This window comes from Budorcas taxicolor, chromosome 23 (assembly GCF_023091745.1).
Source record: "Budorcas taxicolor isolate Tak-1 chromosome 23, Takin1.1, whole genome shotgun sequence".
Lineage (NCBI taxonomy): Eukaryota > Metazoa > Chordata > Mammalia > Artiodactyla > Bovidae > Budorcas > Budorcas taxicolor.
Window position 1 is genome coordinate 41,431,233 of NC_068932.1, and position 26,620 is coordinate 41,457,852.

General features: G+C 50.9%; 2 protein-coding genes across 5 annotated transcripts in view; both read left to right on the plus strand.

Annotated features, from left to right (window-relative positions):
• TACC2 (transforming acidic coiled-coil containing protein 2) overlaps positions 1-5,059 on the plus strand; it is a 231,036-nt gene extending 225,977 nt beyond the window's left edge. For all 4 annotated transcript variants that reach the window (XM_052661039.1, XM_052661041.1, XM_052661042.1 and 1 more), the window contains 4 exons: positions 109-269; positions 487-593; positions 1,251-1,371; positions 4,497-5,059. In XM_052661039.1, the coding sequence (XP_052516999.1) occupies positions 109-269; positions 487-593; positions 1,251-1,371; positions 4,497-4,562 (455 nt within the window). In that variant the 3' untranslated portion in view covers positions 4,563-5,059. The remainder of the gene's footprint in view (positions 1-108; positions 270-486; positions 594-1,250; positions 1,372-4,496) is intronic.
• A 7,709-nt stretch (positions 5,060-12,768) lies between these two features.
• Positions 12,769-26,620, plus strand: part of BTBD16 (BTB domain containing 16) — a 49,401-nt gene continuing 35,549 nt past the window's right edge. The window contains exons 1-4 of the mRNA XM_052661046.1: positions 12,769-12,786; positions 14,642-14,790; positions 21,248-21,321; positions 23,778-23,921. Coding sequence (XP_052517006.1) covers positions 12,769-12,786; positions 14,642-14,790; positions 21,248-21,321; positions 23,778-23,921 — 385 coding nt within the window. The remainder of the gene's footprint in view (positions 12,787-14,641; positions 14,791-21,247; positions 21,322-23,777; positions 23,922-26,620) is intronic.

Here is a 26,620-nt window from a genome sequence, read left to right on the forward strand (position 1 = left end):
GATAGCCCACAGGTCAGACTTGAGCTGCACCCGACGCCTCTGCTGGCCCCCGAGACCAGGTCCAGAAGCTGTGGGCTCCATCGTTGTGCTCCTTGTGTCTCCCACCAGAGGATGAACAGAGGGAGAAGTCGGTCTCCCACCAGACCGTCCAGCAGCTGGTCCTGGAGAAGGAGCAGGCCCTGGCCGACCTGAACTCGGTGGAGAAGTCCCTGGCCGATCTCTTCAGGAGATACGAGAAGATGAAGGAGGTCTTGGAGGGCTTCCGCAAGGTGTGCTGGCGTTCGCGGGGAGGGATGGCAAGACCCGGTGGTAGGGGAGGAGGCGCGGGTTGGGAGGATCGTGGGAGCGCTCTCGAAGGCCATCCTTGCCGGATGGGGGGTAGGACGCAGCGGTCAGGGGTTACACCCACATCCGTAGCCCTCAGGGTCCCCAGCCCTCCTTAGGTTTTCTTCTGTGGGCTTGACCCCCGTACTCTATCGTTGTCAGAATGAAGAGGTGCTGAAGAAGTGTGCACAAGAGTACCTGTCTCGAGTAAAGAAGGAGGAACAGAGGTACCAGGCGCTGAAGGTCCATGCAGAGGAGAAGCTGGACAGGTAAGGCCGCCCAGAGTCTGCTCCCAAGGGCCCCTCAGTAGCCAGCCCTGGTTGAGGCTGTCTGGGAGCTCCCTGGCACCCCTGCCATCGCCTTGGGATAATGGATAATTCCCAATCCCAATCCCACAGCTGAGTGGATCATCCAGCTGCATTTTTCAGTACAGTTCAGGATAACACACTCTCCATCAGTATCCATCTTGATAAGTGAGGGATGCATGTTGGAATTTCCAGGGTACCCACTGGAAGTACCTCGGCATCACAGGGACAGGGGTTCTCATGGGCTCCTGTGCTCAGGGCCCTGTTGGAGGGAGCTGGAGCCAGATGGTTGGTTCCCCCTGCCCAGATTTGAAGGGCTTCCTGGGTGACACTAGTGATAAAGAATCCACCTGCCAATGCAGGAGACAGAGGAGACACAAGTTCGATCCCTGGGTCGGGAAGATCCCCTGGAGGAGGGCATGGCCACGCACTCCAGTATTCTTGCCCGGAGAATCCCATGGACAGAGGACCCTGGGGGCTACAGTCCATGGGGTCGCAGAGTCAAACACGAATGAAGCGACTGAGCAAGCACACTTGCACAGACTGGGGAGGAAGAGGGTGGGAGGCGTCTCCAGGGAAGGGTGATCATCTCTGAACCCCATCCCCAACCCGCTCCTGCAGGGCCAACGCCGAGATCGCCCAAGTCCGGGGCAAGGCCCAGCAGGAACAGGCTGCCTACCAGGCCAGCCTACGGAAGGAGCAGCTGCGAGTGGACGCTCTGGAGAGAACGCTGGAGCAGAAGGTAACAGGCGGGCGGAGCTGGCCAGAGGCTCAGACACACGGAGCTGGGCTTCTCTGCGCCCACAGCAGCTCAGAGGCTCAGACACACGGAGCTGGGCTTCTCACTCTGGGCCACTCGTCAGGCATTCCTGGGGCAGGGTCATGCTTCGTGGGTGTGGCCTTGCCCTCCCTCTAGGTTAACTCAGCCCTGAGACTGGCTCCCTTTCTGCCTTCCCTGGAACTGTCATTTTCCGTTCCTTTTCAACATTCATTCATTTGTCAGATGTTTGCTCAGCAGCTATGGTGTGCCAGGCATCGTGCTTTAACCCCTGCACCTAGCGAGCAGGATGGTGCCCACCAGGCAACGCCCTGGGCAGAGACACCTGCAGAACATGGGCAGTGCCAGGGTCAGAAGGGCCCCCAGGTGTCCTCCTACTCCCGAGGATTAGAGGGGGATACTCTTGAGGATTCTCAGCTTACGCCCAGATTTCCTGATGTCCAAGTCAAGGGCTTGGGTCACTTTACACACCAACTCCCTGGGTGTCCTACAGAAAAGCCTCTTCCACCCAGGAGAGCCGTGAGGCTGATTCTGAGTGAGTGTGCGCTAGTCAGATTCCCTCCCTGGATTTCCAGACATGCACCCCCGATTCTGGTTGATTTACTGAGCCCCAGGATGGTCATCGAGGGCCTGGTGGCCTGGGATAACAGCGCTTCTCATGCACTGGGGTCTTGATGGGCATTGGTGGGGGTACTTTAAAGGCAGGTGGCATCAGGAGTCCAGTCTCCCAAATGGCTTCTGCTCTTCTCAAAGCACCCAGCTGGCTTCCAGGGTGGCTGGCTGGGCCCCAGGGGTTCTGGGCCAAGCAGTACTAACCTCTGCAGTGGGTGGATACCACCTCTCACATCCCCTACACAGTCTCAGGGAAAGAGCTCGGAACTCAGGAGATTCAGGTCCCCACACCTCCCTGCCGTCCATCCTGCCCCTTGGCAGGCCCGGCACTTCACCTAGGTTTGTAATGCTGGGGGACTAAACCGAAAGATCTTGAAGGTGTGAAGTTGTTCCCTCCTATTTCCATCAGGGTATGATGGTATTTAAATCACATCAGGATATTAGGTAGAACAATAGAGCTAAAACCAGAGTCAGGAGAGATGCTTTAAAGGCACCTGGCCTGTTCAGATGATTATAGTTGCAAAGTGAAGATGATGGATGTTAGGTTTTCTGGCAAACTAGAAGACAAGGAAGAAAGCGAGTAAGCTCTGCACTGATTTGGATAACAGAAAAAAAAATGTATCCGCAAATATAATTTTGTCTTAAACTAAAACTCAGGAGGAGTGGGTCATCCACATGAGTTCTTCCCTAAAGGGCTCCAAGTGATATGGAGGGGGTAGTCTCTGTTTTCAAGAGATTCAGAAACCTTATTCCCCCTATCCCCCAGCTCAGGCATCTCTTAGGTGAAGGCATTGGGCCTTTCGCCCAGTTGAGACTTGATAAAGGACCTGGGACTTCTGCCTGGTGAGCTGAGCTCTGTGATAGGGCAGGTTCCTGGCTGGTGGCTGACGGCGCCAGGATAGAGCTTGGAGAACCTCCAAGAATCCACAGCTAGTGGGTCTGCTCGTGCCCCTGCGTCATCAGTCACTAGGCGTTGTGCCTAACACGTGAAATAGCCAAGCTGTTAGGAACCAGGCCGACTGGAATTCGTGTTTCAGGTTTGCTGTGTCTGACCAGCTGTGTGACCTTACACATAAACACTTACCGTCTCTGAGCCTCAGTCTCCTCACTGAAAAGTAGGGGTATAATAATGGCTTCCGTTAAGAGATTACAATGAGAACGGAGCGCAATCCAGGGCCTGCGCTGGGTTTGCACGCTGACCAGCATGTGCTAAAAGTGCTCCAGTAACATGAAACATCACTGCGAGTAGCCCGAGCAGTGATAACAGGAATTCCAGGATTAGTGGCTTGTCCTGCGTCCCATGCAGAATCCATCCCCCAATAGGCATTTCAGTGCTTCCGAGAGCACAAGACTTTAGGCGGGAGGTGGGCCGAGGTGTATTCCTGGCGGAGCTGTCTCCCCGTGGGGACTGGAGGCAGGACTGAATCTGCAGCTGCAGGCAGGACTGAACGTCCTCTGCTAAGGAGGCCGGATTCCTCTGGAGCACCGGCTCAGCGATGAGTGGCACCTGGAGCCCAGCCCGGGTACCCAGGGCACGTGGCTCCCGGCTGGACCGTGTCTTAGGAGGCCTGGAGCTTTCTAGAAAAGGGCCTCAGTGCAGCCTCAGAGCACAGCCTTGTGACTTAAGACTCACCTTCCACGGGGACCTCAAGGGAAAGCTGGCTGCACCATGTTCCAGGGATACAGAAAGGTCTCGCCCCGTTGGAGAGGACCCGCCAAGACTGGCTGCTGAGCCACATGGGCATCAGGCATGGCATTTAGTCCATCTGAGAGCAAAGCCACCACCGTCCGGATGGAGGTCCCACCCCGTCGGATGCCTGTTGCTGGAGAATGGACAGTGTTGAAGATCTCTGCTGTGAGATGAACACATGGTTGGCTCCTCTTGAGGGGGCTTCAGAGGATGGGCAAGGTGTGGCCCGAGAAGCCCCTGCAGATGTCCTGTGTCTGCCCTCACCCCTCTCCGCACGCCCTGTATCCACAGCACCGCCTCACTTGGCATCCTCTGAATAATGCTAGGGGTCCCATCCAAGTAGAATTGCTTAACCCCTCTGGTGGCATTTCTCAAAAAGAGCCACCGAAGAGCTCACCGTAGACCACCCTTTTGTGCCTGCAGCCTTGGGGACAAATAAGCAGAGATGATGAATGCTGGTTAAGCCATACTCTGTGCTGGCCACTGTGCTAGGAAGCTTGGCATTTCTTACCTCACTAAATTCTGAGAGGGACGGATGTGATCATCTACACTTTTGAGATAAGGAAACTCAAGGCTCAGAGAGGTTGTGTAACTTGCCCAAGGTCACACAGCTAGAGCTGGGATGTACAGGTTACTTGGCTCCAGGTCATTTCTTTTGCTGCTTTAGATATCCTCAGGGGGACCAGTCAGCCCGGATGACACTAAAAAGCCCAGTGACCATTCTGATTGGCTTGATTTCCAACAACCAGGAGATTTCAGCAACCTCTTTTTTTGTCTTCACTTGCAGAATAAAGAGATCGAAGAACTCACCAAGATTTGTGATGAGCTGATTGCCAAAATGGGGAAAAGCTAACTCTGAACCAAATGTTTGGACTCGACCGTTGCGTGCAATATGACCGTCGCACACTGCTGTCCCTCCGGTTATGTGGACAGGCTCTGTTTTCACTTTTTCGTATGCACTACTGTATTTCCTTTCTAAATAAAGTTGATTTGATTGTATGCAGTACTAAGGAGACGATCAGAATTTCTTGCTATTGGTTTGCATTTTCCTAGTATAATTCATAGCAAGTTGACCTCAGAGTTCCTGTATCAGGGAGATTGTCTGATTCTCTAATAAAAGACAAATCGCTGACCTTGGCCTTGCCCTTTGTACATGAGTTTCCAGGGTGAGCGGCTTTTGGATTTAATATGATCATGTACAGCTTGCAAAGGGACTCTTGCCTTAAGGAGTGTAAACTTGATCTGCATTTGCTGATTTGTTTTAAAAAAAAAAAGAAAAAAGAAAAATGCATGTTTCAAATAAAATTCTCTATTGTAAATAAATTTTTTTTCTTTGGATCTTGGCAATAAGTGTGGCTATGATTTATTTTCTGGGAAGGGTTGGGTCTTTTCTCGCCTTTGTTAAATCATATCAGATTTAGCCTTTTGCTCTCTATCTAGGCTCACTTTCTTGGCCACAGATTTAAATAATGTTTCCTTTGTTATCATGGCTGTGTTTGTAAGATGGAGCAATTGAGGAATATTGACTTGCTACTAAAATAATTAAGTGAGTGTATTAAATTAGCTTGGACTTTGTTTTTTACAAATTCTCTTTGACTTTAGGGGGCAAAATCTATTTCCCTTTATTGGCTCAAAGAAGCAGCAGGCTGTCACTCTTCCTGCTCATTCCTTTAGTCTGTGCAGATCAACCCTGAAATGTCCATTCCTGTCCCAGGGGAATAGGAAAAGGTGGGCAATCCACCATGGGTGACAGATAATTAGGCCACTTTGGAGATTAAACGAGGGATATGGGCGGTTAGATTCTCTAATTACTCCTGACCTTCCCAGGGACCCCAGGTTGGAAGGATGGTATATACGGGGAGTAAAGGGGTGGGGGAGGTGTCCATTTTCCCAGGATGGCCGTCATAAATCACTTCACAGCTTAAACAACAGAAGTTTATCCTCTCATAGTTCTGGAGGCCAGAAGTCCAAGGCTACCCTCCAGCTTAGCCACCTCACTATACCTGCCCACAGGGCCACCATGGGGAGTGCCTGGCCTCGGGGACCCCTGTGGGTTGGGATCAGCCACTTTTTTCCTAACTCAGTGTATACAATGCCACGTGCACGTGCCAAGTCGCTTTAGTCATGTCCAGCTCTTTGAAACCCTATGGACTGTAGCCCGCCAGGCTCCTCTGCCCGTGGGATTCTTCAGGCAAGAATACTGGAGTGGGTTGCCGTGCTCTCCTCCAGCGGATCTTCCCGACCCAGGGATGAACTCCCATCTGCATTGGCAGGCGGGTTCTTTACCACTAGCACCACCTGGGAAGCCTCATATAATGGCACCTGTGCTTGCAAATGTTCGCCCAGGTGGTGGCCGCTGAGGACCATTTAAGTTACTTGGCTTTGCAGGAGGAACAGGAGAAGCTGGCACCTGACCTCCTGGCATTGCAACCTTTGAGATCTCAGCATCTTTTAGAAGTTCAATTTGCCAAGTCAGTTGAGCTTCTTGTATCATTTTTCTTTTCTGAGAGCTCATTTGGGGCTCTCATAGGTGACTTTAGGGAGATACTAAAATTACCTTCTGAGGATGGGGCCTGGGGCGGGGGAGAGAAAAGAGGGAGGGGTCGCTGGCAATGGAGGGGGCACGTCTCTGGGGACTAGCTCCTTAGATGTGAGATCTGAGGGGCCCGAGGTCATGCCAGGGACAACCCCTGCCGACGCCCCTCCCCACTCCAGGCTTCTCAGTCGGAAAGAAAGAAGCAAGCGGCAGGCAGGAACAGGTGAATCTGGGGGAAGGCTTGGGGAAGCAGGACTTTGCTCCGCATTGGAGGTGACGGGCCCAGACAGGGCTGCCCGACTCCCTGACCAGCTCCATTAACGAAATCCTTGGCCCTTGTGGGATGCCGAGGTTTCTCAGCAAAGCCTCTGTGCTTTCCAGGACATTGCATTTGAAAAACTGAGCAGGACGAGGCGGGTGTCCCCGCGCGGCCGGGGTGGAGGTGTGCGCATGTGCAAGGCACCGGACAGGCGGAAGCATGTTGACACGGGGGCACCCTCAAGGTAAGCGTTCTGTAGCTCATTTCACCCTCGAAATATTCTGGTGCGTGAGAACTATTTTTATTTCCATTTTACAAGAAGGAAACAGAGGTTCAAAGAGGTTAAAAAACCCCGGGGACTTGACTGAATCACTCAGCCAGGAGACTGAATTCCAGATCCTCGGTGACTGCAAAGTCCTTTGCTTTTCCCCAGGTGAAGAGAATCCTTCCCCGGGAGGTCAGGACAGGAAGTGGCGGGAAGAGAAGTGGGGATAGGGGATGCTCTCTGATGCTTGCCGTGGCCCTCACGCCCATTCTTTCATTCGTCTGATTGGTGGCTCTGCCTTGAGTTGGGGCTGGCTCCACTATTGTTTTTTACAGACGATGAAAAGCCTGCTCGTTTATTTCAATGGGTGGGAAGGGCAGTGGGGCTGCCCCACGTGCGCACTGTTGGGCTGACCTGAGTGGCTTTGCTCTTCTGGCCTCTTGGGTGTTTCCCTCTGCAGTCGATGGACCCGTGGCGCCTCCCCAGGCTGGTGGCACCCAACCAGGCTTCGGGGTTCCCTGAAATAGCAACGGCAGAATCTGGAGAGTTCATGTCGGTCTTTTGGACAGTTTGTTGTTTAGTCCGATCTTTAGTGACCCCATGGACTGTAGCTCGCCAGGCTCCTCTGTCCATGGGACTTCCCAGGCAAGAATACTGGAGTGGGTAGCCATCCCCTTCTCCAGTGGATCTTCCCCACGCAGGGTTTGAACTCATGTCTCCTGCATTGCAGATGAATTCTTTATGACTGCCTGAGCCACTGGGAAGCCCTTGGGTTTATTAGGAGCTGGGAAAAACAAGCTGGGTAGGACTAGACAAAACCCAGACTCTTCGGGCCTCCAAGCCCTGGGAGACCTGGACCCTGCTCCCTTTCTGACACCCCAGCCTCTGTTCCCACCCTTTCCCGCCATCAGACTACATGGACATTCTCCTCCACTCCAGTCCAGCACGTGCTGTTCCCTCCACCTGCGACACCCCTGCCTCATCAATGTATCTCTCAGCCAATCCCTACCCCCTTGAGGTTCATGCTTAATGTCACTTCCTCCAAGAAGCCCTCCCTGAAGCCCGGGTCGATGTTTTAAAATGTAGCTTTTATTATTATTCAGGGAGGATGAGGCCAACAGATGAAGAGACAGTTGTCACTGAAGACATTGTTACGGCTCCCAGGAGGAGGGGAGCAGGACCAGGTGGAGACACACTAGGGCCAATCAGGGGGTAGAGGGGGAAAGGGGGAAACTTGCACAAGAGCCTTCTTCGTGGTTCCCGAGGGAAGGATCAGGTGAGCAGGGTAAGCAGGCTTGGGACTGACTAGCTTAGGACTCCAGCCTTGGCCTGGACCCGGTGCACAGACAGCTTCCCCTACCTTGGGAGCCAGCTGATCCTGATACCCATGGGGCCTTCCACTGCACACACACAGTGTCAGTGTCCTGATTCTTCTAGAACCAGAAACTTTAGAGCCAACACTCAGGCTCTGAGACCTAGATGCTCCAAACTGCTAGGCCCCAGAGGCTCTGAGTCTGTGCTCTCCACCAAGGGAGGATAAAGTCATGGCCAGGGTCACACAGCTAGTCAGTGCTAATGTGTGTGTTAGTCACACAGTCGTGTCCAACTCTTTGTGATCCCACAGACTGTAGCCTGCCAGGGTCCTCTGTCCATGGAATTCTCTAGGCAAGAATACTGGAGTGGGTTGCCATTCCCTTCTTCAGGGGATCTTCCTGACCCGGGGATCGAACCCAGGTCTCCCACATAGCAGGCAGATTCTTTACCATCTGAGCAATCGGGGAAGCCAGTGCTAGAACCAGAGCCAAGTCAGGTGTTCCTTCCCATGTATCCCACCGCCTGTCCACATGAGTCACCAGATGGAATGGCTGAAATGGACCATCTGGGACCCTCTGGGAAGGGAGTGAGCTCCTCATCCCTGGAGCGTTCTAGAATAAAATGGACTCACACTGGAATCCTGTCACTGTGGCGTGGGAGATTTTGGTACAGTGTGGTTGTAGCTCAGAGCTGTGCTCAGTGAGGTTTGGTGTCTGAACCCCTGAAGTCTTGGGACCACTGAAGTCTTGGGATTTCTGACTTGTCTGGACCTATGGGGCTGGGTCACTACACATCCAAGCAACCGGACACCACCAGAAAAAGAGCTTTAGGGAAGCATTTGTTGTTCAGTTGCCGTCTGAAGCCCTTAGGGAAGCATACTGGAGGCATGGGGATATTTCCATTTATTTGCATTTGTTGTTTTTGACTTTGGCTAGTAACTCAGCTCCCAAGATTTGTGGAGAGACGTATGTAAAGAGGACGTTCAGCTTAGAATGAGCTGTTAAGCTGGATGCTCGAGCTTAGAACTGGAGGAAATGATACATGCGGCCAAGGCCAGGGTTCCTGTTAATGGACAGAGAAGTGTGCCACCCTGGGATGCTTTCTTAGGGTGGACACCAGAGGGCGCCCAAGGGCCTGTTTTCTGCGCCGTAAGAAGTGGTACCTGAGAGCGTTGGTGGAGGAGGGGGTGGCCCATAGCGGAGTGAGTGGGATTGCTAAATCTTTCAAACTTAAACTGAAATCTTACATGAGGCCCCGTACTCCAGGGACAGGTGACTGGGGAAAGCTGGGTGGATACAAGGGAGCCACAGCGAGGGAGTGAATCTGCTTATTTGTAGACAAACTTCTGCCGAGATGGAACCTTGACCCACAGAGAAACGCGCGCACACACACACACACACACACACACACACACACAGTGCTTATCCACGTGCAAAGACAGAGTGGTGGGTATGGACTGGTACCTCCAGTTATCCAAGCTGAGACGTTTGTTGAGCATGGCCCAGGGGCCGAGTTTGGTGCTGGGCTCTGGGGGGACACGGGTGGGTAAGCCCCCAGCGGACACTCTGTCACTGACTGCACAGCAGGAAGTGGGTGTCAGGGGGGTAGAACCACAGATCTGAGGGCGAGGAGGGAGGTACATTCGGAGATGCCTCTCCTTGATCAAGTGTGTTATAGTTTCTAGGACACAGTTACCAGTAGGTAGAGTAGCTACTCTCCTATCTTGCTGTATAATTTATGTGACTTAGAAGAGGCTGTGCTTGAAGACCCTCAGGCCTTAACGAGCTGCACTGACTCCAGGCCCCTTTTACTGTTGGCGTTTCAATGAGCCCTGGGGTGGAGGGCCAGGACTTCGATGGGTGAGGGTCCATGGGTGTGATAGAGGAGGGTCCCACCTCCCTGCCTCACAGGCTTCACAGACCAAGGCACCGAGAACACTATGAGATTCCACCTTGGCCCCTGGAATGAAGGGTCTCAGCCTTGTCGCCGACTTTTAGACAGTCCTCAGAGAGAGCAGATTAAACATCATCTACCAGCAAAGTAAGTCATAGGCATAGCTTTGAATAATATGCTGCCGCTAAGTCGCTTGAGTCGTGTCCGACTCTGTGTGACCCAATAGATGTCAGTCCACCAGGCTCCCCCATCCCTGGGATTCTACAGGCAAGAATACTGGAGTGGGTTGCCTTTTCCTTCTCCAATGCATGAAAGTGAAAAGTGAAAGGGAAGTCGCTCAGTCATGCCCGACCCCATGGACTGCAGCCCACCAGGCTCCTCTTACATGGGATTTTCTAGGCAAGAATACTGGAGTGGGTTGCCTTTTCCTTCTCCAATGCATGAAAGTGAAAAGTGAAAGGGAAGTCGCTCAGTCATGCCCGACCCCATGGACTGCAGCCCACCAGGCTCCTCTTACATGGGATTTTCTAGGCAAGAGTACTGGAGTGGGTTGCCTTTTCCTTCTCCAATGCATGAAAGTGAAAAGTGAAAGGGAAGTCGCTCAGTCATGCCCGACCCCATGGACTGCAGCCCACCAGGCTCCTCTTACATGGGATTTTCTAGGCAAGAGTACTGGCGTGGGTTGCCATTGCCTTCTCCGTTGAATAATGTAAAACACTCCAATTTTTGTTTAAATATTTCTGTCTAAGCATTTCTAGATACTAGAGCTAGGAAAGGAGCTCCTCAGAGTGTCAAGGCTGGGAGTGATATGAGAACCTTCTAGTCTAATCTTTTTTAAAAATTTTAATTGGAGGCTAATTACTTTGCAATATTGTAGTGGTTTTGCCATACATTGACATGAATCAGCCATGGGTGTACATGTGTTCCCCGTCCTGAACCCCCCTCCCCCCTCCCTCCCCATCCCATCCCTCAGGTTCATTCCAGTGCACCAGCCCTGAGCACCCTGGCTCATGCATCGAACCTGGACTGGTGATCTATTTAGGCCTGGCGTGCTGCGATTCATGGGGTCGCAAAGAGTCAGACATGACTGAGCGACTGAACTGAACTGAATATACATGTTTTAATGCTATTCTCTCAAATCATCCCACCCTCGCCTTCTCCCACAGAGTCCCAAAGTCTGTTCTTTACATCTGTGTCTCTTTTGCTATCTCGCTTACAGGGTCATCGTTACCATCTAGTCTAATCTTAGGTTACAGATGAGGCCTGAGGACTTGGGGGTTGGTTCTCACTGTGGCCCCTTTTAAAGTATTGCGTTCCCCCAGGCACTGTAAGAAGCCTGGTGCTACATAGAAACGGTAATGACGTTGCACGCCTAAGGAGGGTGATTGAGGTGGAGGTCGGGGCACCCTAGTTCATCTCTGTAAGACTCTATCCCTTCCACAGCCCCCAGCCTACAAGGGGACTGAGCCTAGAACAGGAAGTGCTCAGAACCTTCCTTGATGTTGCCATGGTGCCCACAAAGACCTGAGGAAACCAAAGGCCGGCTCCCCTGCCAAAGCTCCTTGCCCTCAGGAAGAAAACAGTGAGCCCCGCGTGTCATGAGCGCTCCGAGCATTCAGCCCCAGAAGGTGAAGGGCCATCAGCTGTCCTGTCATTCAGAGACCGACTTAACAAGAGTGCCTCCGCTCTGCTAGCTTCCCCGTCAGCACACCCGCGGCGGACAAGGAGCCTCAGGACAGCAGGTACCACTGGTACTTCCATCTGCATTGGAGACACAGAGGACATCCCGAGTGATGGGCACTACTTGGACTTGGTTCCATGTCGTCAGCTGGCAGAGGAGGGCTTCGGGGGGTCTGGGCTGGGAGGCAGGAGGGGCCTGAGGGCTCAGGCACACTTTCAGGTAGCTCCTGCCGATTAGAGTGACCCAGGAACTGACCCTCAAAACCCTTTAAGGTGGCGGTCCCCAGCCTTTTTGGCATTAAGGACCAGTTTCATGGAGGACAGTTCTTCCATGGACTGGGGTGGTGGTTTGGGATGATTCAAGCACATTACACTCACTGTGCATTTTATTTCTTTTTTAGAAAGATGCTTTATTTTGTATTGCTGATTAACAAACAATGTTGTGACAGTTTCAGATAAACAGCAAGGGACTCAGCCATACAGATACATGCATCCATTCTTCCCCAACCCTGCTCCCATCCAGGCTGCCAAATAACAGTGAGTAGAGTTCCCTGGGTTAAACAGTAGGTCCTTGTTGGTTATCCATTTTAATTATACCAGTGTGTACCTGACCTTGCCAAACTCCCTATCTCTTCCCCACTATCCTTCCCCACAGTGTGCACTTTATTTCCAATCTAATGCTCCAGGATGGCGCTGGCCAACATATACTGTCCAGACATAACTGTTAATATCACCCCTTTTAGTGCCCTTATCTGAATGACTAGTTACATGATCGGTCCACAGATAGGTCTCCATTGGTTCCCATCACCTGGGTAAAGAGTAGAAAATTGTGGATTAGCTCCTGTTTTGCTTTATCTGAGCCACTTTCCCAGCACAATAGCAGAGAATCATCTTTCTACTAATGTACCTTCAAAAATTAGATTTTCACTTGATTTGCTCACTCACCCACATTTGAGGCTTACTCATTCCTTTTGTGGCAAAAATACAGATTCTTTGAGCCAATCTCCTCCATGATGTTTTGAAGACACCCTTTGGAAGTTTTTTTGAAAATTTAAAATTTACCTCTTTCACCTTCCAGGTGCTCCTCTTTTGTGCAGTTTCCAGGATCCTTCATGAAAATGCTGAATCCGGTAAGCAGCTCGGTTTCACAGGAGGGCAGGCGATGGTGAGGAACAGAAGCACCGGGTGACCGGTGTGCCACTGGGTTCCATCAGGGGGATGGTCCCGCACCCCCAGGGACCTCAGGCTTTACTGGCTGACTCTGCTGGTGGCGGGGGTGGGGGGACGTGTGTTTGGAGCCCCACTGTCAGAGACCACTGTTCACACTTCAGCAGGGCTGTATCTAGAGTCAGACTCCACAATCACCCACCATATTCCAGGCGCTATACTAGAGCAGAGTTCCCAAACTTTTATCATTTTAACAGCATCCTCATCCTCATGGTTCATACTCACCTTCATCCTCATTATCATTGGCATTATTCCCATTTAACCTATGAGGCCTAAGAGGATGAAAAGAGCAAATACTTCCCCCAAGGTCACACAACTAGTTCATGGCAGAAACAAGATATGAACTCAGACCCTCTGTTCCGTGGTCTGTTCCCTCCCACCACCTTGCTGGTACCTGGTGTGGCTTAGAAGCAATTTCACCCATTCCTACGGGTCTCTCATGGTGCAGTTGTCCTGGATAAGTTTCCTTGAGCCACCACACCTGAGGCTTCCTTAAGAAAATTGCTGAATCCTAGGACCTCAAGAAGATGTCTAAGGAAAAGTCTCTGCCCAGTGACAATCCTGGGTTTATACCCAAAGAACTAAAAACAGGTGTTCAAACAGAAACGCATATGTGAATGTTCACAGCACTATTGCCAGTGGCCAGAAGGTTGTAACAATCCGAGTATCATTCTACCAGCTGATGAATGGATAAACAAACGGTGGTCTGTCCACACAATGGAATGTCAAAAGGAGTGAAATTCTGACACATGGATGAACCTTGAAACATGCCGAGGGAAAAAACCCAGACATAAAAGGCCACTATTATAGGATTCCGTTTATATAAAATTTCAAGAAATCCATAGAGAAAGAATGCAGATGAGTGGTTTCCAGGGAGTGGGAGGGGGGAGGGGAGTTGAGAGTGATGACTCGGTAAATAGAAAGCCTGCTTTTGCAGTAATGACAATGTTGTGAACCAGATAGTTGTCATGGTTGTGAGTGAAAGTCGCTTAGTTGTGCCCAACTCTTTGCGACCCCATGGATGTCCATGGAATTCTCTAGGCCAGAATACTAGAGTGGGCAGCCTTTTCCTTCTCCAGGGATCTTCCACCAGGGATCAAAACCTTGTCTCCTGCATTGCAGGCAGATTCTTTACCATGTGAGTCACAGTTCAGTTCAGTTCAGTTCAGTTGCTCAGTCATGTCCGACTCTTTGCGACCCCATAGACTGCAGCATACCAGTCTTTCCTGTCCATTACCAACTCCCGAAGTTTGCTCAAACTCATGTCCATCAAGTTGGTGATGCCATCCAACCATCTCATCCTCTGTCGTCCCCTTCTCCTGCCTTCAATCTTTCCCAGCATCAGGGTCTTTTCCAATGAGTCAGTTCTTTGCATCAGGTGGCCAAAGTATTGGAGCTTTAGCATTAAAAAAAAAAAAAAAGACGTTTTGTGTATTTTAGTGCAATTTTAAAAAAAAGTCTCTGCCCCAGATCTCCTAAATTTGGTATCTTTCTCCCTGACCTTTCTCCCTGGCACCTCCTGCCCCCGATGCTAAATTCCAGATTACTTTGTGGCTTAAAGTCTTCTGTTTCCTAAACGCAGTAGATTTGCTTTGAGAACGTGACTCTGGAGAAATATTGGCCACCTTTGAAAATTAACCAGCTCTTTAAATTTTGTCTTAAATTTCCTTTCTGCTCTACAGTTTGGAAAATCTGGTATTTATGAGAGGTTAAAAAAAAAAAAAAAAGACGTTCTCTCTTTCTTTGCTTCCCAAGCAGCAGAAACCTCGGCTGGAACGCCGAATCGTTGGCTCAACCAACCGGTGGCGTTTCCCCAGACAGCCTTTCTCGGGAGACCTGCTGGGGCTCTCCCAGATGTGCAAGGCTGCCAGCATAGACTTTGATGAAGTTCTGAAGAACCCAGACAGGTAGGAAGCTCAAAGGCCCACAGCAGGGTGAACTGCCCTTCTGGGAAGTGCCCAGTACTTGGGCCACACTGGCTGGAGAGGTGAGCTGTCCTGGGTATTTGCAAAAAGGCTGCCTTTGGGACCAGCCCTTAAGGATGGACAGGGTCAGGGTGACAACTTCCTTTGAGAATGTCTGTGGGTGGTGATAAAAGTCCAGAGAAATGGAGATTTTTTTCCCCTAGATTTTCCTTTGTACTGGGAACTTTGGACTCTAAGAGGATTCTTAGTTTATCAGTTGGATTGTTGACAAACACAGTGAGATGGCCCCGCTCAGAGTGTGAACTCCCATCCCCAGGAACATGCATGTCCAGCAGGGGGAAAAGTGGGCTCCCTGGTCCCTCCCAGAGTGTTCTAAGCAGATGGCTTGGAGCATCACTTCTCCAGGTTACAAGTTCTTTCCTGCCTCTCCTGGGGAAGCACAGCTGGATCCCTTTGCCAAAGGAACACTTCATTTCCTTGGCCCTTTGGACCTACCTGGCTGCCGGTACTTCCTTGGACCGGCGGCACCTGCCTTATGAAGGCTCAGTCTGATCTACCTGAGCGTGGGCTGTGCCTGGGCAGCAGCTGGCCCAGAAGAGCTCCAGGTTCCACGTTTGCGGAGCGAGTAGCCACATATTCTGTTTCTAGACCCACCAGCCAGCCTCCCTCTGTTGCCCCCCACCCCACAGATGATGGTACTGCACACATGAATAAACCCTAACCCATCTGGATTTGGTCTCCAAATTCTCGGATGATCCTAGCTTAAAAAAAAAAAAAAAGTTGAATGCTATGAGTTGCTATTTTTGGCACTGGCCACTCATGGCCTTAAACAATTTTGAATTTATTTTATATTTTGTTTGGTTAGAGCTCTGAAGAAACCTTAGGATTTTTGCCAAAGTTTGTTGTGTTCCTTAGCGCCAGGGCCAGGAGCTGGAGCTGGTCCTGGGAATATAGGCAAACTGATCCAGAAGCCTGAGGAGGGTGACTGGGCCACAGGGGCAGAGGTCTTTGGGACTCGGTTTGCGAAATCGCTGAGCTAAGCTGGGAGTGGTGGCCTGGGGGATGATGGCCATTGGTGCTGGGCTTTAGGACTCTTGTGCTGTGCTAAGCTGCTTCAGTTGTGTCCAACTCTTGGCAACCCTATGGACTGTAGCCCACCAGACTCCCCTGTCTATGGGATTCTCCAGACAAGAATACTGGAGTGGGTTGCCATGCCCTCCTCCAGGGGATCTTCCCAACCCAGGGACTGAATACACATCTCTTATGTCTCCTGCATTGGCAGGCGGATTCTTTACCACTAGCATCACCAAAGTAGTCTTATTTGACAGGGTTGAAATTCCTTCTCCTCCATTCACTGTTTCTGTGACCTTCAGCCGGTGGCTTAATCTCCTTGAGCTTTAGTTTCCTCGTCTGTGAAATGGTGATGATATCATCTCCCTTGAAGAGCTGTAGATTTAAGGCCTCCCTGGTGGCTCAGATGGTAAAGAATCCACCTGCAATGCAGGAGACATGAGTTCGATCCCTGGGTCGGGAAGATCCCCTGGAGAAGGGAATGGCAACCCACTCCAGTATTCTTGCCTGGAGAATTCCATGGACAGAGGACCCTGGAGGGCTACAATCCATGGGGTCACAAAGAGTCAGACACAACTGAACAATCAACACACACACACACACACACACACACACACACACACACACACACTTGAAGAGCAACCTGGAGGATTAAATCAGATGGTATACTGAAAATGATCAGTGTTGTTCCTGGCAAATAGTTAGATGCTCAATGAATAGAGATGTATCTTTATAGCCTGAGCAGCAGTTTTAAGTACTAATCCTGGCCATTCCATCTGGGGGAATGTCAGCCCTGTGCTCTGCCAGCCAATGACTGGTGTCCCACCTAGGCAGTCACCTAGGCCTGGACCACCTAGGTGGTCAGTCCATGTAGGCTCAGCTCAACTGTGAATTTTATCTGCTCCATTCGCCCCTTGTCGTCTTCCTGAGACAGTCGACTAGCCTGGGTATGTCCTTGTTGTGGTGACAGCAGAGGGTAGGAGGGCAAGCCCAGTTGCACCTGTGCTGTTCAAACCTTCAGCCACCTCATGTCTGCTAACATCCCATCAGCCAAGGCAAGTCACACGATCAAAATCAAAGTCGAGGGGCAGGAAAGACACTTTGGAGTTCCTGCAGGAAAAGGCTGTGTATTTGGGGCCATGGATGAAGTCCACTAGTGTGGGAGGAACTGCTTTTCTTTAACAAACACAAAAGTTCATCTTCTTTATTTCCGCAGTGGGGATTTATTCCATGTGGTCATGGGAAACATAAACTTGGAGAGCCTAACAAAGGTTTTGTTTAACTTAGGTAATAAAATAAAGGACTTATTCTGGTAAGCCTTCTGCACGTTCAGACTTGTCAGCTAACAAGATCGATATGGGGAGGGTGGAGTCCTGAACGGTACTCACAACACACACGTCCTTGGGCACTTGCCCTCTAGCCCTTGGACCGCCCCCACCAGCAAGCCTGTTCTCGGTGCCGATGCTGTTATTGTTGCTTCTCCCACTTGGGGGCGCTGTTGACTTTGACAGGCGCTGGATCGATCCATATTTCACTAGTTCTGTAAAGCAGATCACTGGCAGTGGAAAGCTGAGTTAACTAGCTCCCAGCTTTGCATTTATTTCAGAAATTTAATTGTGCCTCTCATAGGTCAGTGCCCTGGGTTCTGCCCAGCTGGCCAGTACTTGTGGTTGTGTCTGTGGGTTTCTGTGACTCAGTGAGCTTTTGGCTCCACTCAGAGATGCCGACAACTCCATCTCTCTGTCTTCGTTATGCTTCTTTCCACTGGGACTGGGGTGTGGACTGCAGGGAGAAGGAACCTGAGAGATGAGGCTCCTTGCCAACAACCTAACCTCTTTGTGCCTTAGTTTCTTTATTTGCAAATTGGGGATGCTCTCTTACAGGGTTGCCGTGGGAATTTATGCGACATACTTCACTGAGAGTTTAGAACGGAGTCTGGGAAATAAACACCCAATTAACACGTGTCATGCAGTGTCCCTGGGGTTCTTTGGTATGTATGGACACAACTAACATCTGAACCCAGAGATCCAGGATGAAGAAGTACGGCTGAGGAAGGACCTCTCCCTGGAGGCTTAGGGGGCTTGGACACCAGGAAAAGATGACCCTGCCTTATGTTTGCTCCCATTCTGATCTCAGTGCCGAGTCCACTCTGAGAGTGGGAAGAGGTCACTCCAAGAGCCAAGGATATAAAGGGACCCGTCGGTTTTTATCAGAGAGCAGTTCTGGGAGAGGTGGACCGGAGACCATGATCCATGGGGTAGCGCTGATAGGACTGAGTGCTCAACGCCAAGTGTACCAAGAATCAGCCTTTTTATGCCCCTAGTGACCACCACGTGGTCCCCATTTCCCTCTTAGGAAGGGAGGCACTGAGTCCCAGAGGCAGGTCCAAGGTCTGCATGACTCTTCCCACAAGATTAAATTGGAGTTTTGCATGTTGACGATCCCCTGGAGAAGGAAATGGCAACCCACTCCAGTATTCTTGCCTGAAGAATTCCAAGGACAGAGGAGCCTGGCAGGCTACAGTCCATGGGGTCGCAGAGAGTTGAACACGACTGAGCTACTAACACTCACTCCCTTTCATTTTTGCATGTCGAAGGTATCAAGTTAAAAGCCTTTCGGATGGTCTGCTGCAGGAAGTCTTTTTGTCCTTGAGAAACTTAATCGACTTTCCTCTTTTCTTCTCTCTCTCTTTTATTGAATTTGTTATTTTATTTGTTATTCTATTTGTCTTTTATTGAATTTGTTAGAGTTTCCCTGGTAGCTCAGTTGGCAAAGAATCTGCCTGCAATGCAGGAGACCCTGGTTTGATTCCTGGGTCAGGAAGATCCCCTGGAGAAAGAGTAGGCTACCCCCTCCAGTATTCTTGGGCTTCCCTGGTGGCTCAGTTGGTAAGGAATCTGCCTGCAATGTGGGAGACCTGGGCTCCATCCCTGGATTGGGAAGATCCCCTGGAGGAGGGCATAGCAACCCACTCCAATATCCTTCCCTGGAGAATCCCGGTGGATAGAGGCTCCTGGCGGGCTACAGTCCATGGGGTAGCAAAAGAGTGGGACACAACTTAGTGACTTTCACTTCACTTCATTGAATTTGTTACAATATTGCTTCTGTTTTATGTTTTGGCTTTCTGGCCCCAAGGCATGTAAGATCTCAGCTCCCTGACCAGGGATCGAACTCACACTCCCGGTATTAGAAATCAAAGTCTTAACCACTGGACTGCCAGGAAAGAGTCCCCCCTGCCCTGCACCTTTTCTTCTCTTGTTTCTCCATCTTGGGAGTGAGCCCCAGACTTACAGCATGTTCCCAACATCCTGCTTCATCCCAGGCCACTTAGGCCCACAGAGTGAAGAGGACAACTCATAGATGCCCACGTGTTCCGTCAGCTTTTCCGATGACCCTGAAATGAGCCTCAACTTCGGGAGCTGCAGAGCCTGCGGGATAAACGATCTATCTTGGCAAGCAGCCAAGACACCAGGGAAAGACAGTGGGATTACTCCTGTTGCCTGGCGTCTCCTGGCTCAACCCATGACTCGGATGTTTGTTGAGGATAGTTGAGTTCCTGGCCATTGCCCCATCATTTCCAAAATCTGTTGCTCCATTTTGAGATCACAGCTTGAACTCCTGACCTTAGCCAGCTATTGCCAGATGTGTGACCCAAGCCACTAGGGGCTTGGAGTCTGGCTTGGGTCAGTCCCCCTGCTCCTGTGGGATAAACAAGTCCAGCTCCCACTGCCTTCCTGAGGCTGACTCACTTGTAATCATCATTTCTGCTTGGAAATGGCAGCATGTGGTCAATATTATTCTGGACACAGGCTCCCCTACCCAAGCCCTCCTGCAGACACCCTGGTCCACCAAGATTTCCGGCATCACTGGGAAACAGGATGGCAAAGGTGACCCTGGCTGGATTGTGGCAAGTGTCCCTGGCTGGTTGGATTTCTTGGAATGACTGCCTTCAAGCTGTGACTGTGTGACTACACAGGCTTTGTTGCCTTTCCTTTCTCAGTGGGGCGAGTCTAGTGCTGAGGGGAAAGCGTCTTATCTTTGTCACCACCCAATCCTTGGTATTATTGAGCACATGCATGGTGGCTGTGCCTGGGCTGCAGCAGTAAATAAATGCCGACTTTGTCTCTAAAGGCTGCGGAGCCTAACCCCGAGGGTGTGTGGGGAAATAGCTGACTAGAAGACCCTGCAGAAGGAGTTTTAATGGGGAAATCACAGGACGGGCGGTGGGGAGGGCTTCCCACCCAGCCTCCCCAGAGGAAACAAACACTAAGCTTATCTGGAGGACGAGTGGGCGTTTGTCCACTGAGAAGGTGAGAGGGCTATGCGTCCACAGATGGGAAGCAAGAGGCGCTGGGATCCGGCTCTTGAGAAGGGCTGGAGCAGGCAGTCAGGGAAGTGAGGCTGCAGAGATAGGCAGAAGCTGGTTAGCCACGCTACAGAGGCTGGCTTGCCCCTGGAAGCAGTGGGGGAGACAGTGAAGATTCTTGGCGGGAGAGAGGCAAGATCAGACTGGCGTTTCAGACGGTTTGTCAGGGTGCAGTGTGGTGTGTGTGTCAGAGGGGACCAGATGGACGCCTGGCACCTGGCGGCGACTGGGGGGAGATACTGGTGGTTTGGATGAAGGCCATAGCAACAAGGGCAAGGATTCGCCCAAGGAGAGATGGATGAATTCAAAAGACATCCCATTAGATCTGGGCAGATGATCAGGTGAGACAACATTCAGGATACTGGCTTGGGCAACTGGAGGCTGGTGGTGCCATATCCTGGCAGAGGATTGGGGTTTGGCTCAGAGTGGATTCTTCTTCATTTTTTGGCCACGCTGCTTAGCTTGCAGGATCTGTTCCCTGACAAGGGATTGAACCCAGCACCATGGCAGTGGAAGCTCAGAATCTTAGCTGCTAGGTTACTGGGGAACTCCCTTGAGTAGACTTTGAGTTTGATGGTGGACACACTGGGGCATGCATGACCCTAACCAGAAGTATTGCTGAGTTAATTTCCCAGACGTGTGCAGAACCCTCTCTTCCTTTCTCCAGTGGTTATTTATTGAGCACCTACTATATGCTAGGCTTTGTTTTAGACACTCACCCAAAAAGGTGTCATTCAGCATCCAGATGCAACCTCACATACGTCCGTGGTAAGAGATGCTCACAAACTGGCAACAGGAATGAATGATTTGAGCTGGTTGTCAGACAGAGCTGACAGTTTGTCAGACTGGCAGGCCCCTGGGGACCTGAGGAAACTGTCCCAATGGGAGAGATGTGATAAGTTTGGTTCAGGAATGCTTTAGGGATGCTTACACTGGAAGGGTAACGTGTTGTAGATCAAGAAAAGTGTCAATGTTAACTCCTGGATTTTTTTTTTTCTTAAGGTTATGCATTTCACAAATTCAGAAAATTTTCCCTGAGAATTTGAAGAACAAGACCATCCAAAGCAGAGAGGCAGGTGAGTTCCTGTCACCAGTGGGGTCCTCAGAATGTTGCTAATCTCAGAGACATCTTGTGGTCTCTGTGGAAGAAAACCAGTGGCCAGGTCACTAGTGTGGAAGTTTCTGTTCTTGCCGACTGCACAGCGTCCCCTGTGTAACGTGTGCTAAGTCGCTTCAGTTGTGTCCGACTCTCCGACCCCATGGACTGCAGCCTGCCAGGCTCCCCTGTCTGTGGAATGTTCCAGGCAGGAATCCTGGAGCGGGTTGCCATTTCCTACTCCAGGAGATCTTTCTGACCAAGGATGGAACCCACATCTCTTATAACTCCTGCATTGGCAGGCGGGTTCTTTACCACTAGCACCCCTTGGAGAAGGGGAAGGCGTCACTCCAGTATTCTGGCTTGGAGAATCCCATGGACTGTATAGTCCATGCCATCGCAGAGTTGGACATGACTTTCATGTCACTTCATTTCACCTGGGAATTCCCAACATGTAAATAGGTGCCATCAGAATTATTTCCCAAATGCACAATGAATGAAATCAAGCTTGGCAAACACATTTTCATGTGCTAATGGCTGTGATGAGTATAGACTTGCCAAGGTTAATAAATAGACTTTGGATTGGAAGACGAAGCAGAGGCTCATCCAGCCCGGGGCAGCTGTTCTGGGTCCCTCTGGGCTCTAAGCAGTCACGACTTGGATGTCCACATCTGCAATCGTCCAAGAGGACTTATGTGCAGTAGGATGGGGAGTCAGACTGAGTCTGTCCAGCTGGGAAAGTCCCACTGAGCTCCATGAGGGGCCTGGACAGTCAGCTCTTTGGTGGAGCTTTTATGGATAAACCCCACCCCACGGGATGGCCTCCCTCTCCAGTGGAGGCTCACCGATTTCTTTTTACCTTTCAATTCTGGTTGATAGCGGGGTGGGAGGGGGGTGAGAAGTACTGTGAGGCTGTCTCCAGACTCAGGAGAGAGAGTTCCAGATGGATTGTGTTGCCAGCCTGAAAGCGGAAGTGGGGGGCGGGGAACACACTTTATCTACAGTGCTGCCCTTTCTAGGCAATCTTGTCTTGGGGGAAAGTTCATTCTAATCCAGCAGAGCCAGACTGTCACCTAGGGTGACCCAAGATTTGAAATGAAAACCCAGGGTCTCGACTCCCAGCACCGAACAACGTCATAAAGCTGGTGAATAATAGTAACAGGAGAGGAAACAGGTGCCCGAGGTCACACAGTCAAAGTAATAACAAAGCCAAGAAATATACGGAGGTGGGGCTGGTGAACCCCAGGTCCTGTGCAGCACTGGGATTTAGGGTGTGGAGGGATCACCCCGAGCATGGCTCCCTTCCCCTCAGCTCTGTGCTAATGCAGGGGTGCAGCCTCGGAGCCCCCTTCACCCACAGCCTCTCCTGTCTCACTTGGCTGGGTATCTCTGGATCCTCCATCTGCCTTCCTATCCAAGCCTCTTCTTCTTCTTCTTCTCTTTTTTAAATTATTTATGCCACCGCATAAAGAACCCTCTTCACGCTGTAAGCCCATTTCATCCCCATGAGCTTGGGCTTTCTGATGAGCTCCATTCCCTTGAGGAAAGCGATGCTGATGAGAACTCTGCTCTCTGGGGATATGGGCTTTTTTCTGTAATGCTGTTGCCTTTCTGGTGGGTAATAATTACGCACTAACAGCCCAGCTTCACTGGTGGCTCAGATGTAAGGAATCTGCCTGCCATTGCAGAAGCCAAGAGTATGATCCTTGGGTTGGGAAGATCCCCTGGAGGAGGAGATGGGAACCCACCCCAGGATTCTTGCCTGGAGAATCTCTATGGACAGAGGAGCCTGGCAGGCTGCAATCCATGGGGTCACACAAGAGTTAGACATGACTTAGCAAATAAACAATGACAGCCCAGTACTTTTTCAACAGGGGACCAGATAGCAATTTTGCTCCTCAGAGGACGTTCGGCAGTGTCTGGAGATATCTTGGGTTGTCACAACTCCGGGGTGGGAGGCTGGCCACTGGTATCCAGTGGGTAGAGGCCAGAGGTGCTGCTGAACATCCTCCCGTGCTCAGGACAGCCCCCTCCATCCCCCCCAAACAGAGAATTGAAAGTGCTAGTCGCTCAGTCGGCAATAGGGGAGACAAGGTGAGCCCCCCTCCCAGAGTGTGGCAGCCAGCCTCCCTGCCCCATGGAGCTTTTCTTCCAGTCCCCGAGTTGGAGGGCAGCCTATGTGCCCCTCTTGGTCGGCAGCCCTGGTGGACATTTATCACTTTCTAAGTTACCCTGTGAGTCTGCCCATCATTTCCGCCTGGCTGTCAGGAAGCTCCGTGGGGCTGGAGCTTTGTTCCTGAAAGGCCCAGCAAGGCCGCCTGTCCACTCATCTGCTCAGTAACGGGACAGACAGACAGGATGCAGGAGAAAGGGTGACAGCGTGTTCAGGTGGGGGCGTTGTGACACCCTTTGCTCAGCCTCTTTCCCCCTCCTCAGATGTGATTCTTGAATGCCTTGGCTTCAAATGGGAACTCCACCAGCCCCAGCTTTTTCAGTCCGAGACCTTGGCCAAGCTCTACCTGATGGGCCTGGCCCGGGGCAACGCAAACCCTGAGAAGGAGTCAGTGAAGATTCTGCAAGGTAGGTTCTCACCCAGGGTGGGCGCCCCAAGGACCCTCTGGTTAGAGAGGCCCCAAATGGGCATTTGAATATTTGTTGGGGGACCACGATCACCCTTACAATTAAGAACAAGGCCCGTGGTTTGACCTCATCACCAGACTTAACCTCAGTCTGCTTGTCTGTAAAATGGGATAATGGTTCTGTTGTGTTTCGCTGTGGAGGAACAGGTGTAAAGTTCTAGAACAGTTCCTGGCACAGAGCGAGCACTCAGTAAGCGTCAGCTATATTTTCACAAGAACACCTTCTTTTCCAGCTGCTACAGAGGAGGCTCTGCCTACTTCTTTGAGAATATGGGTGGGTGCTGAGTCTGCAGATGGGTTTTCTAGAAAGAGGGCGTGGTTTTGACACCTGTGGCTTGTTTGGCCCTAAGCGTGCTGTTTGGAAGTTTACACGTGTCCATCAATTTTCTTTGTTCTTTTCCTTTCGTTTCTCTTTTCTTAATTCCACCTCCACCCAAAGCTATTTAGGTTGCTTCTTTCATTTTTCTCTTGAGTTTTGATCCCAGTAATCCCCAGTCACCCCTTATCTGTCCCACACATTCCTCTCCTGCAGTCTTGCCAGCTGCTTCTTAGGTAATACAGACTGGCATCTCCTCCAGACACCTCATAAGCAGGTGCCATGGAAAATTCGAGGCCTCCAGGGCAGCTGGCACGCCAGCCAGGATGGAATCGCATTTCCAGGACGTGGCAGTAAAGCTCTGATATTCCAGAGCCAGGCAGGCTGCCGGAGCCCCCGTCCCTGCCCTGCCCTGAGCCAGGAGGAGGAACCTGGCCGCCTGCTGGAATCTTCCCGGCCACGGAGCCTCTGACTCAGCCCTTCCCAGCCGAGCTGGGAGCCCAGAGCAGGCTGCGGCATTCCCACAGAACGGTAACGAGCTTCACGCTGCCTCAGAGTCTTCTTTGCTCTTCCTATGCGTTTGTCCCACTGTCTCCAAAGTGACACCAAGCTCTTTTCTCCTGGCCCCTGTGCCCAGGTCACAGCTCTTCCTGGGAAACCAGTGAAAGGCCCTGGAGGTCCAGAGAGTGGGTACAGTGAAAATCAAGAGAATTTGTGGTTTTTTTCCTATTCTCCCCCAAACCTCCCCTCCTCTCCGGGCTGCCACATAACACTGAGCAGAGTTCCCTGTGCTGTGCAGTAGGTCCTTGGTGGTTATCCATTTTGAATAGAGTAGTGTGTACATGGCCACCCCAAACTCCCTAACTACCCCTTACCCCCAGCAACCATAAGTCTGTGAATCTTTCTGTTTTGTAAGGAACTACATACAAGGGATGTCTTAGGATATTTCTTCTTCTTTGTCTGACTTACTTCACTCAGTGTGATGCTCTCTAGGCCGTGCGTGGTGTTTCAAATGGCATTATTCCATTCTTTTTAAGGGCCGAGTAATATTCCGTTGCGTATACGTGCCACCTCTTTATCTGTTCCTCTGCCGATGGACGTCTAGGTTGCTTCAGTGTCTTAGCTGTTATGAACAGTGCTGCAGTGAATATTGGCGTGCACGTATCGTTTCAGCTCATGTTTTCCTCCGGATGTATGCCCAAGAGTGGGACTGTAGGGTCATATGGCATTTGAAAACACTCTAAAAATAAGAAAAAACTATTTTTAGTTAAGGAACCTCCATAGTGTCCTCCATAGTGGTGGTACCAATTTACATTCCCACCAACAGCGTAGGAGAGTTCGCTTCTCTCCACACCCCTTCCAGCATGGATTGTTTTGCTATAGCCGTTCTGGCTGGTGTGAGGTGATGTCTCATTGTAGTTTCGGAAAGCCAAGAAAATTTGGAAGGGGAAAACAGTGCTATCGTTAATGTCTTTAGTAAGTCTAGAGTGGTGTCAGTTGGGACTTCCCTGGCGGTCCAGTGGTTAAGACTCCAAAGCTTCCATTGCAGGGGCACAGGTTCAATCCCTGGTTAGGGAACTAAAGATCCCACATGCCACATGGTACGGCCAAAAAAACCACACACACGAAAGACGTAGAATAGGCTTACTTGAAAGACGTGGCCCTCCTAAGACAGATGTTCTAATTGCAGCCCCGTGCTAGAGGCTGGGCCCGACTGGGGGACATCAGGGCAAGTGTGGGAATGAGACTTCGGTGGCCGAACTGTCACAACTTCTCAATGTCTCCCCTGCAAGCACCACAGTTGTGTCAGGCCCTGGGACCCTTGTTTCCAAGATTTGCAGTGCGTGCAGGCATGCAAAGTCACTTCGGTCCTGTCGGACTCTTTGCAATCCTATGGACTCTAGCCTGCCAGGCTCCTCTGTCCATGGAATTCTCCAGACAAGAATACTGGAGTGGGTTGCCATTTCCTCCTCCAGAGAATCTTCCCAACCCAGGGATCAAACCTGTGTCTCTGTGCCTCCTGTATCGAAGGGGAATCTTTACCACTGACCCACCTGGAAAGCCCTCAGGCTGCTCACAGCCTAATGAGAGAAAGAGGGAGGGAAGGGGAAGGGCCAGTGTCAGTGTGACCATCAATGTCCCAGTTTTGACGGTCACAGCAGTTGTGTCCGATCATTGGGAAAAGTTGGCCCATGGGGACGTGATAACTGTATTATTTTTGCAACTTCTTAGGAGTCTTCAACTATTTCAAAATAAATAATCATTTCAACCACACATGCACTAAAACAAACAAACAAAGATAAGCAAAGCACGCCAAGGTCAAG